General features: G+C 44.0%; 1 protein-coding gene across 1 annotated transcript in view; it reads right to left on the reverse strand.

Annotated features, from left to right (window-relative positions):
• Positions 1-266: 266 nt before the first annotated feature.
• Positions 267-13,017, reverse strand: part of LOC126994169 (MAGUK p55 subfamily member 3-like) — a 23,627-nt gene continuing 10,876 nt past the window's right edge. Inside the window, exon 4 of the mRNA XM_050853419.1 lies at positions 267-291. Coding sequence (XP_050709376.1) covers positions 267-291 — 25 coding nt within the window. The remainder of the gene's footprint in view (positions 292-13,017) is intronic.

The raw sequence follows: 13,017 nt of genomic DNA on the forward strand, positions 1-13,017 counted from the left end.
AATGTCTGAAATGTGAAGTTTAGAAAAGCATGGATGAAACCTCGCCAGCCATTATTAACTGACCCACAAGAACGATGTGGCTGAACGCGCTGTTGCTGGTAGACGCCAGGGAACAGTTCCACCGATGATGCTGGAACTGCTGCTGCACTTCGCAGGCCCGCCCTCGCACCTTCACTGATGGCCACCATGGCGTCAGGCGCCCGCGTACAGATGCGGCTCTGGCGGGGCGTGAGGCCGGCACCCTTTGGCGAGCACAGCAGGTGGCGCTAAGACCCCGCTGACGACACCGTCCTGGGGAAAGGAAAGATGGGGTGAGGGGGAGGCAGATTACATACGTTAGTGTTGGGACGACCTGCAATGCATCATGATGTGAAGCGCCACCACACACGAACTTACGCCACACGACTCTACGCACTATGTCATTGTCCGAACCTTTCAAACCATGTATGGGCTATCATGTACTTCCCCAGACCAGCCTTGCGTCCCGATACACCCATGACAAAACGAGTATGCAGACACTGACATTACCGTCATCGTCTGGCGCATTGCTACCATCATCCCAACCTCCACATTGCCTGTTTCGGAATATCGACGTCGAGCACGTAGCAACTCACCATTACGGCGAAGATTGAGGATACATCATACACGCACGTTGCATAACCAAGTCGGTTTCATTCTTTAGCCTGTTCAAAAGTAAGGGATGGACTACACTGCATACTATTTGTGCTGCTTCGAGAAAAATAGTAAACACTATTGTTTTCTTTTAAAAAATATCTCAGCTTTAAAGGTCTACAAAGCCACGTGTGCCAGTCTTTCCTCTCCAGGGCCCGGGTGGCCCAGGGTCACTGGGGTCGTATGGAGAGGCTGCGGTGCCCAATCATGGGTATTAGGATGCCGGACAGATGACCGCCCTGAGGCTGCCGGCGAGTGGAGGTTGGACTTAATGACCAGGGAAGTTTGGCCTATACTTAGCGGGCCGTGAAGTTCTTTTTTGATTGCCGGGGGTGTTGCGCCATCCCTGCGTGTATCGCCGAGGAGGAGGGAATCTCCGCCACGATTAGAAATAACAGAGGAGTCGGTCATAAACGCGCCACCAGCTGTCTGCTAGCGGCGGTGTACCGTGTTTTGTAGTGCTTTCTGGGGGCGAGTTCCTACAATACTTTTGTTCCCTAACATTAATGTCATCACAATGCTTCTGAAAACACTGTATTACCTCAATTACTATTTCCATAAATAAATGGCCGCCATCAAGTATAGCAGAGTGGTAAGTCGACGCCTTGATGCGCTGTGTCAGCCCTCACTCTTACAATCCTTCTAGTTCATTTCACGTAGTTTTAAGTAATTCCAGCCGAATACTCACAGAACGTGCCTCGTGTGACACACTTGTTAGCTCACTGAACAGCGTCCCTCCTAACTAGCCTTGATATTTTCAGCGAGCCAATTCGTACGCGTGATGTCACTCGTCGCCGTGCAGGGCAGCTCACCGCCAGTGATTGTAAACACTTCCTGTCCAACCTTGAAACTGATATCTACATTCCGTGTTTCTTTAACAGTAGTTTATGCCACTTGATATTTTTGACACCAGTAATGACACACTTTTGGCAGTGTTGTAAAGTGTTTTCCCATTAAAATGACTATTTTTAAGTGATTTGCTATCGAGTTTACGAAGAAAAGTAAGGCGAATTTAAACCTGCGGCATAGCCAGAATTTTGACTTTAAGGCCCAACGACTGCAAAAAAGTAACAAAATAACTTGCAGTTCCAGGTAAGATTAAGATGCAGGAACAATGGATACAGGAATTATCAAGTTTCGAATCCTGCCGTGGCCGGTCGGCGTGCAACTCACCCAGCTGTTCATTCCACCTTTCGGGATGGTTGATCAATGGGCACCTGGGGAAACCTGGGGAAGCCAAACTGAGATACCGATGTCACGCTGGCTCGTGTCCCGCGGTGATGGGTTCGTAACCACTACAGGCTCAAGGACCAATGCGACGGATATGTATACCGAGGCCACGCTCAGCTACACCGGATGTCCCTAAACATACCGTACTTCTATGTAGCCATTTATGCCTGATCTGTACCGAGATGTGTGAATTAATCCTGAATACGTGCTCTCGCGGCGGTGAAAATCAACTTCAGAGCATAATGATATGTACGAGAAGTGTAAATACTCTTGCTGGGTGTTGTCTTCAGCCTCCCGGGTGTGACGTGAGCCGCGCATCGCATGGATAGGAGATTGTCAGCTCGTCAGTGCATCTTAAGACTAAATGAACAAAAGTATCAGTGTATCTTTAACTTAGTAACTTACTATCGAGAGAGAGAGAGAGAGAGAGAGAGAGAGAGAGAGAGAGAGAGAGAGAGAGAGAGAGAGAGAGAGAGAGAGAGAGAGAGAGAGAGAGAGAGAGAGAGAGAGAGAGAGAGAGAGAGAGAGAGAGAGAGAGAGAGAGAGAGAGAGAGAGAGAGAGAGAGAGAGAGAGAGAGAGAGAGAGAGAGAGAGAGAGAGAGAGAGAGAGAGAGAGAGAGAGAGAGAGAGAGAGAGAGAGAGAGAGAGAGAGAGCATCCTATCATCGTGTACTACCACAAAACCCATTCCTCGTGATCCTCCATGAATTTGTAATGAATTTCTTTTCTCCTATTTTGGGCAATCCTAGTCACAGGGCGCCTCGTTTGTTTGTTCTCCGTCCCGGGATGGCCTGGCGTAGGGGGGCGGGCGGTTCGGGGAGAGGGGAGGGGGGGGCTGAGGGTCGGCGGGGTAGGGCGAGAGCTGGTGTCGGAGGGAGGGTGGAGCTGGTGGACGATGGTGGAAGTTATTAGTGGAGGAAGTGGATGCTGTGGACGGGTAGACGTTATGAAGGGATGAGGAAGGAGAGACTGATAGTGAAGATGTAAATAAACGTAGGGTGGAGGTTGTTGGTGGAGGGATGGATGGATCGGTGGAAGGTGGTGAAGTGAGAGGATGGTCGAGAAGCCGTAGCGATCGCGTAAAAAAAAAAAAAAAATATGAAACCACTGTTATCCAAGAAATCTAGTCCTTGTTATGCCACGCTAGGGCTTCAGGAAAGGCATGCTCAGGTAAAATGTTTTCTCGTACATTTCCAGGTAGGCACACGTCTAGAAGCCAGGGGCATGACGCCTCCGCTGCCTGAAGCTACAATCCATTAATCAAACTTCTCCTTTTTTCAATATTTTTTCTACTAAATGAAGTTCAACAACTGATGAATAAAACATTTATTCAGTTACTCGTCAGCGTCTTGCACATCGTTTGAGCATTAATTGGTTGGTCTGTTGGGCTGTCTGAACAGCCATCCTCAGAAGTACCTCGTCGGTTCATTATTTCGCCGTCATCGCTTCGCCTGGGCAGAAAAAAGGGCCTCGCAAACCACGGAGCCTTGGTGTGGAGGCAGCTGTCCACCCATACGCTTTATTATCGTCCGCCTCCTTCCATCGTAGGTCATATCGGAAACCGATGTTACTGTTGTGATTTTAACCAATGCATAGGAACATTGATATAGTCCTGATGAAGTTTACATATTTCCTTTTAATATTATTTAATAATTATACTTAATTAAAATTTTCAACTTTCAAGTGGTGTCTTTTCTTATGAGAGCCAACTGGTCTGGTGCGTACTAATTGGTAAACATATCCCACTGCAAGACTCCAGTGAACGCACACGACGCCACAGCACTGCGTATCGACAGACTATACGCATCAGATCGTCACTTCTACGTACAGACAACTAAACACCAAATGGCGGGAAGCACACAGCCCTGGCATTGTCGGGAGGCTTTCAAATTGTCAGGAAGATGATACTAATAGTTATAATCTGTGGTGGAGGCAGGAAGCGAGGGGAAGAGAGAGAGGGTCAGAGATCACTAGAGGGCTGGAGGAGGAGAAAGAGAAGAAGGAGGAGGAGGAGGAGATGGAGGAGGAATAGTAGGTGATGGAGAAATGGGAGAAGAAAGAAAGAAACGAGATGGAAAATGGTAGCGCGAGAAGGGAGCGTGCAAAGAGAGCAATGAAGAGGAGGTAGAGTGAGTTCAAAGGGCAGGGTTGAAGAGGAGGAGGAAGAGGAGGAGGAGGAGGGTGGCAGGGCAAGGAGGAAGAGGAGGTGGTGGAGGAAGAGAAGGAGGCGTAGAAGGAGGAGGAGGAGGCGGGGAGAGCGCTGGCCATTTCAATGCAAGGAGGGTGTCGTTGGTATTTAGCCGCTGCTGCGTCGGGAGGTCAGCGGCCTGGGCAAAGGGTGGCGTGTCTGTGCTGCGGCTGTGGAGAGGGCAAGGCTGTGTGTTGTGCCGCGGTGTTTAAGCTCGACTTCAACACAGCAATCACCTCCACAACGATGCTTTTTTTATTATTTTCTTGTTCTGCCTAAATTTTCTTCTTTGTCTCCTCTTTTTCCTCCTTCTCCTATTCCTTATCTTCCAAAGAATATTTTCTTTTTTTCATTGTTTATTTTTCGATTTTTCTGTTAAGTTCTTCCTCATCTTCTTGTTTTGGCTTTTTCATCTCGCTATTCATCCTTTTATTTTTATTTCCCTTCCGTTTCCTTATTTTTCGTCTTCAGCTTGTAAACATGAGGAATGAATCGTCTGCAGGCAATATAAACAATGAAAGGAGGACAGAACGCTAAAGAAAAGAAGCAATAGTAATCGAACATATGTACCGTACGTATCTTCATTAGCTCGATTATCCTCATTAGAAAGCAGAGTTTTAATGATGAGTCTTCCAATTACAGACAGTCTTCCAGGTACAGAGGTCATCTCTCTCTCTCTCTCTCTCTCTCTTGTTTATTCTGTCAATTTCTCCTCCTTCCTCCTCCTCTCCCTGTTGTTGAGATTATTCATTACAAGTTCATGAACACTCCCTAATCAAGCAGGAAACATGGAAACATGGAAACAAGCATAGGAGGAGGCGGCGGTAGAGCTCTTTTATGAATTTTCTGTTTTTTTCTTTTCTTCTTCTTCTTCTTCTTCTTCTTCTTCTTCTTCTTCTTCTTCTTCTTCTTCTTCTTCTTCATCCTCCTCCTCCTATTTCTCCTCCTACTTGATAAGTAATAACAGACTTATAGAAATGGTTAAGGATTCGTTCCTCACAAGTTGTAACTCAACCGACAAGAGAAAACAATCTGCCGGATTTGGTATTAGTAAGTTGACCCGACCTCATTCGCGACTGTGAAAATGGTGAGAAAATTCATGGTTGCGATCACCACTAAATCCGTTTTAATGTCAACATATGTCACAAACTCGTAGACAATCTGTCAGTGATACCAGACTACAAAAATCAAATTTCAACCCAGCCTGTGAGCTGCTTCCTCCTGCGACCTGGGGACCAACTTAACCTCACCGACAATACAATCAACAACGTGTGAACGACTTCCAAGATAAGCTTTTGGGAGTAGAGAAGGCTACAGTGCCTACGAAACCCAGGCGAGTAAATGGTGCAGTAGATCCACCGTGAATTTCCAGAGAATTAAAAAGGGCGGTAAACTTAATTTTTTTTTTTATAATCTAATGAAAGAGAATGACACTGCTGAAGCCCGCACACAGTACCACACCAGCCTAAAAGCTTGTCGCACCCTTATTAGAAGGTAATAAACGCAACTATGATGAACAAATAGCGCGCAACATCAAGACCAACTCAAAAATTATTCACATACATCAGATCGAAAACATATATCCAATACTGGTCCCCTGACAGACGAGACTGGATCAGTAACTCGGGACAGTAATCAAATGGCCACAATCCTCAACACTAACTGAGCATCCGTATTCACAGTCGATGACATCGAAACCATTGCTGAGGGCCCTGGCCCGCGGAGAAGTGAAAAGTATTTGGACAAACTCGACACGAACAAGTCAGCGGGCCTGACAGTTTGTCCCCGCGGTCATTAAAGAGCTTAAACAACAAATAATTCAATCACTCACTAATATGTTCAACCGGTCAGCTCAACTGAATAAGGTCCCGGAAGACTGGAAGATGGCGAACGTAACACAGATTTTCAAAAGGAGACAAAAGTGTTGCATTAAACTACAGGCCCATAAGTTTGACATCAGTGGCAGGAGAAATACTCGAAAAGATCATTAGAGACAAACTTGTTAAGTTTCTAGAAGACAATCATGCAATCTCCGACACCCAGTAAGGCTTCAAAACAAGCAACAGAAGCGCCGAAGTCTTCCTCAAACTATATTTAGTATTAGTTAGACCTCATCTTGACTATGCGGTTCAGTTTTGGTCACCTTACTATAGAATGAATATCAAAATGTTAGAATCAGTGCAGAGGAGGATGACTAAGATGATTCAGGGGTTGAGAAACTTGCCATACGAGGGAAGACTCAAACAGTTAAACTTGCATTCTCTAGAAAGGCGAAGGGTGCGTGGAGACATGATCGAGGTTTATATATGGATGAAGGGCTTTAATAAGGGAGATATTCATAAGGTTTTGTTGGTAAGAGAACAGGGTAGGACACGAAGTAATGGGTTTAAACTGGATAAATTCGGATTTAACAGGGACATAGGCAAAATTGGTTTACCAACAGGGTTGTGGATGAGTGAATAGGCTTAGCAGTCATGTGGTGAGTGCCAATACAATTGTCACATTCATAAATAGATTAGATAAATTCATGGACAGCGATACTAGGTGGGGTTAGATACACGGGAGTTTAGGGTCAAAGGAACTGCCTTGTATAGGCCTACCGGCCTCTTGCAGATTCCAACGTTCTTATGTTCTTATGTTATCTGACTGGCGAGATGTCAAAAGCGGTGTTCCACAGGGGTCGATGTTGGGACCTGTTCTGTTTTTAGTGTACGTAAATGACATTGACGAGGGGCTATCGTGTAAAATATCGAAATTTGCCGACGACACAAACATAGCCAGCAGAGTCACTACGATAACGGATAAAGAACACTTCCAAGCTGATCTCGATCGTTTGAGCAGTCCCAGTAGCTAAATTATATTGTTTGTTATTGGGTTGTTTATTTATTTATTTATTATGTTGTTTTAATTTGTTTTGTTTTTGTTTTGTCTTGTTTTGCTTTGTTTACTTTGTTTTTCTCTTTTCTTTTCCTTTTTCTTCTTCTTGATGTTTTCTTTTTCTTTTCTTGATGTTTTCTTTTCTTTTCTTTCTGTTGGTGTTGGCTGTGGATGAGCCTCCTCCTCCCAGAAGACTCACCTGTCACTGCCCCAGGCCCCAGGGGCCGAAAGCTCGATGACTTTTAGTTATTTTCTTGATATTGTAATTTCATTTTCTTTTCTCGATGATTTAATTTCCTTTCTATCCACTATCTTGACTGTGTGGGTTAGCCTCCTTCTCCCCAGAGGAGATTCACCCGTCACCCACCCTGCGGCCCCAGGGGCCGAAAGGTGGATGACTTTTCTGTTTTCCTTTTCTTGATGTTTCTATCATCCTTTCTGGTGTTCCTGGGTCTGAACGAGCCGCTTTCCTCCCAGAAGAGACTCGCCCATAATTTTGTGATGTTGGTTTGGGCCGAAAGGTGGATGATTCTTTTCATTTCCATTTTCATTTGTCTAGTGTTGCTTCTCTGCATTTTCCTTCCGGTGTTACTTCACATTTCTTCTTCTTGTGTTATTTCTCTTCAAATTCCTTCTTCTTGTGTTACTCTTTCAAATTCCTTCTTCTGTGTAACTCTTTTCAATACCTTCTTCTGTGTAACTCTTTTCAATACCTTCTTCTGTGTAACTCTTTTCAATACCTTCTTCTGTGTAACTCTTTTCAATACCTTCTTCTGTGTAACTCTTTTCAATACCTTCTTCTGTGTTACTCTTTTCAATACCTTCTTCTGTGTAACTCATTTCAATACCTTCTTCTGTGTAACTCTTTTCAATACCTTCTTCTGTGTAACTCTTTTCAATACCTTCTTCTGTGTTACTCTTTTCAATACCTTCTTCTGTGTTACTCTTTTCAATACCTTCTTCTGTGTTACTCTTTTCAATACCTTCTTCTGTGTAACTCTTTTCAATACCTTCTTCTGTGTTACTCTTTTCAATACCTTCTTCTGTGTTACTCTTTCAATACCTTCTTCTGTGTAACTCTTTTCAATACCTTCTTCTGTGTAACTCTTTCAAATTCCTCTTCTTGTGTTACTCTTTCAAATTCCTTCTTCTTGTGTTACTCTTTTCAACTTCCTTCTTCTTGTGTTACTTCATATGCCTTCTTCTAGTGTTACTTCTCTTCATTTTCCTTCTTCTGGTGTTCCCTTCTTTCCCCTCCTTCTCTCGGTGTTTCCATGTCGTCTTTTCCTGGTTTTGTATGTTGGAACGCGTTAGTCTCCTTCTCCCCAGAGAAGACCCGCCATACCAACATACAAGACGCTTTAAACAAAGCAAAACAAGACAATTTTTTTTGGATTTTTTGGTTTTGTATTTTTTTTGGATTTTCGTTTTTATCGTAGTTGGCATGACACTTGCCTTGCTTAGGGGAATTGTACCTCCCCATGCGTCGAACCTTCCATTGGAACGTGTCATTAACGCGTCGTCTGGCTAATAAGAGGTCAGTAACTGCATGTCTTGCTGCCACTTCACGCCCCCCCAACCCCCGGACACTCGGGATCTCCGACACCTCCGTGGACGCTCCGGGGAGCTGAGGCGCCCTGCCGGAGCCCTGAGCCCTGCGACGCTCGCCAGGAAGGCCTTGGGCCCCTGACGCTCCCCAGCCCGCGAGGCGAGGAGGGTGGATAGCAAGATGAGCCTCTTAAAATTCCAGACGGGATTAATTCAAATCAATCGAAAATACAGTGAAGGCGCCGGAGACCGTTTTTGTTGGATCAAGGATGGCAGGACGAAGGCCAAAGGAAGGTGACAGAGGAAGGAGGAATAAAGGGGGAAGATGACAGGAGGAAGGGAGGATGGAGAAAATGACAGGACGAAGGAAGAAACGAGGAAGGAAGGAAGGAAAGCAACATCGAGGGAAGGAAGGAAGGAAAGCAACAACGAGGGAAGGAAGGAAGGAAAGCAACAACGAGGGCAGGAGCGAAGGAAGGAACGAGGAAAGGAAGGAAAGTGATGTGACGAAAGTGGGAAGTTGACAGGGCGAAGGAAGGAGACTGAACCGCCAAGATTCTGCCTGGATTGGCGCGAATGGCGAGGCCCCGAACTGACTGACTTGGCGACTATATTATAGTGTTGCTGCCTCGGCCTGTTCCGTTACTTTACTTCCCTGATTTGCTCACCACGGCCTTCGCCTTTGCTGTCCTTCATCTTCCACCTTTGATTAGATAGTTAGTGTAGCTTATCACAAACAGCCTCGTAATGACCAGCAGGCCTGCTGTTGTTTGTTCTCAATTTGTGTTTCTTTGTTCCTGCTCCTCCTCCTTTAAAAGAAAAAAACAGACCTCGTGGTTGCCTTATATGAGGACTGTGAGAGAATAAAGTTACCTCCTCCTCCACCTTCACCTCCTCCTCCTTCTCCTTCTCCACCTCCACCTTCACCTCCTCCTCCTTCTCCTTCTCCACCTCCACTTCCACCTCCCTCCTCTCTCGTTTCTCCACAAACCTCATAGTTTCAAAAATATTAACAGAAACACATCAAAACACTATACATATTACTTAATCTTGGAGAGAGAGAGAGAGAGAGAGAGAGTGAGAGAGAGAGAGAGAGAGAGAGAGAGAGAGAGAGAGAGAGAGAGAGAGAGAGAGAGAGAGAGAGAGAGAGAGAGAGAGAGAGAGAGAGAGAGAGTAAAGTAGGAATCGATTAATGAGTTGGGTTTGTAAACGCATTAGAACGGGACTAATTGTCAATAATATCGCGATCACAGGATTATGGGGATTAAGGGAGTGACGATTATGGGATTAAGGGAGTGAGTGGCTGGGAGGGAGGGAGGGTTGGGAGGTGAGAGAGAGGATTGAGGGAGACCGGGAACGGGACAGAGAGAGAGGGAGAGCAGTGGAGAACGAGGTGAAGGAAATAACACGGATACACAAGGATATGAGGGGACTATTAACCCTGTAGCCACAGGGATCATGTTTCTTAATGGTCCTTCTAAGCGAGAAAAATGAGAAAAAAATCATCACTCACACAAATCATTTCATAATATATATCAAAGCGTTTTGTGATCGGTTTATGCATCATCTATTTTTGGGGGGTTTATATCATGGCACAAATTTGGCCCGTCGCTGCTACACGGTAAAGCCACAAATTTGGCCCGAGGGGCCATATTATAGGTTCCTTGCCAATTGCAAAATGAACGGAGAACAAAGCTCACAAAATAGAACTGTTTTTATCGGGTCAAGTGTAGCGAGGGTATCGGTAAAAAGACACTGATAAAATGTTGTCAAGAAATCCTTGCATCTGTCTCATGGGCTGGACCTTGGCTACCGCTACCTTCCCTCCCCCTCTCTCACCCGCTTCCTCTCTACCAGGGAATAATGGCCCGGGGCAACCCGAGGTCCACAGGGGGTCACCCGGCGACCTTGACCATAGACATGACAACGTCGCTGGGTAGCACACGGTTGAATTCATTTCCATACATAAATCATCGTTACTATCCTAAAATTCGATACATTCACAACATAATATAGACTTGTTTTACCATATACAAAAATTTAAAAACTATGTCAAATACTAAACAACCGACATATAAAATTGTATGCCTTGTTGTGGTTGAAGCGACAATGCTGCCGGGTAGGGAATTCCCGCACCTGCTCCACCCAAAGTATCTTGATATTTGCATCAGACTTAGTACCTCGAACCCAATCCCATTATCCCCATGTACTACCTCAACCCAGAACTCTGCTTCCTGTCACTGAACCACACCATGATCCATCTACCTTCAAACCCGTGGGCTTTAATTGTTGTCAAAGTTATTGGTGAGGTTCTTTGTCGAATGCTTTACTAAAATTAAGATATACAATATCATAACTGTCGTCCTTACGTATTTGACACTTTTTGTAAAAAGAAAAAACAATAAAGTCAGACAAGATCTAGCCTTGATTAATGAACCCATGGTGGGGGCCATTGATCAGGCTGTTTCTCTAGGACTCTAGGTGGTCACGGATATTTTCATCTATAATAGACTCGAATGCTTTTACTGCCACCGACGTTAAACTAATTGCAGCCGACATTAGACCATTGATAGAAAGAACGGAATGGGGAAAAAAAAAAAAGGAGGCATAAAGAGGGAGTGAGGAAGTAAGAGGAAGGAAGGGAGACTAATTGTCTAAAGGAAGTGCAAGATAGAGACAGAGAAACATCGATAACTAAATGGAAGGACAAAGCGATCATTTATTATAAGAAGAAATTATTAAAAAGAGGAAGAAAAAGAAGAAGAACAAAAACAAGAACAACAACAACAACAACAACAAAAGAACATAAGAACGTAAGGAGTCTGCAAGAGGCCGGTTGGCCTATACAAGGCAGTTCCTGTAAGTCTAACCGCACCTAACCTCACTATCCATGAATTTATCCAAACTCTTCTTCAGTGCATCTATGGTATTGGCACCCACAAGATGACTCCGAAGCCTGTTCCACTCATCCACCATTTTACTGGTAAACCAATTCTTGCCTATGTCTTTGTTGAATCTGAATTTAACTAGCTTAAAACCGTTGCTACGTGTTCTACCTTGCTCTTTTACAACCAAAACCCTATTTACATACCCTTTATTAAAGTCCTTCACCCATTTATAAACCTCGATCAAGTCACCTCGTAACCTTCGCCTTCCTAGAGCGTATAAATTTAAATGTTTCAGTCTATTTTCATAAGGCAAGTTTCTCACCCCTTGAATAATTTTTGTCATCATCCTCTGTACAGATTCTAACTACTTGATATCCACTCTACAGTAAGGTGACCAGAACTGAACCGCATAATCGAAATGAGGTCTAATTAATGCTAAGTAGAGTTTGAGGATGACTTCAGCGCTCCTATTGCTTACGCTCCTCGAGATGAAACCCAGTACCCTATTTGCACGATTCTTATCTTGAATGCACTGAGCTCCAGGACGGAGGTCAGTGCTCACTAAGACTCCTAAATCCCTCTCACACCCAGACCTACTCAGCGGAGTGTCATTTAAGGAGTATATAATTGTGTGAGGGGTTATTCCTACCTACACTCAGAATACTGCACTTCCCGACATTGGATTCCATCTGCCACTTCCCCGCCCAATCATATAGTCTGTCTAGCTCATCCTGAAGAACGCTAGCGTCCTGGAAGAAGAAGAAGAAGAAGAAAAGACAAAGAAGAAAAGACAAAGAAGAAGAAGAAGTATGAGGAAAATAATAATAATGACAACAAAATCAACGAGGAGAGTAAGAAGAAAAATAATACCTAACAACAACTAAAGCAAAAACATAAATAAAATAAAATAAAATAAAACAATAATCGAAAACTCCGTATTATATGTTAACTCCCTTCGTTTTCCATAATTAATGTGAGCTGAAGATTATTTTTTTTCCAATACCGCTACTACGTGTAAATATATAAATCACTTCAAATTAACTTCTCATCTTTTGTCTCGCTCACCACGAAAATGCACACCAGCTGACATCCTCAAGGCCTTGTGTCCATTATAAATCTACGGACTCATCACCGATACTTTTATTTTCTTAGATTTAAAAAGTAAAATAAAAAAGTAAATAACGTTGAGAAACTTGCACGAATTCTGTACCGAGGCAACACCCTCTTACTTGTAGAGACGAGAAAAAGCAGGACACAAAAAACAGCAACAACAGGTGATGTGATAATGGAGGGAGTGGATTACGTAAAAATGCGTAAGCTCTTGCTAGGCAGATTATTCGTTAAAAGCTGATCCTGTTTTCAAAGTGCGCGTCGTGAAATATTTACACACACACACACACACACACACACACACACACACACACACACACACACCACATTAGTTTTAACAAGTGGTTCTCTAGTTTCAAAGCCACGGGAAGAGTAAACAAGAGTAAGAAAGTCATACAGATTAGTTAACAAATGGTTCTCTATTTTTAAACCCCAGGGAAGAGTAAACAAGAATAAGACTGTTCTAATAATAAGTTAAGAAGTGTGTATCTATATTATCAAACTC

The sequence above is a fragment of the Eriocheir sinensis genome, unplaced genomic scaffold (genome assembly GCF_024679095.1).
Source record: "Eriocheir sinensis breed Jianghai 21 unplaced genomic scaffold, ASM2467909v1 Scaffold736, whole genome shotgun sequence".
Lineage (NCBI taxonomy): Eukaryota > Metazoa > Arthropoda > Malacostraca > Decapoda > Varunidae > Eriocheir > Eriocheir sinensis.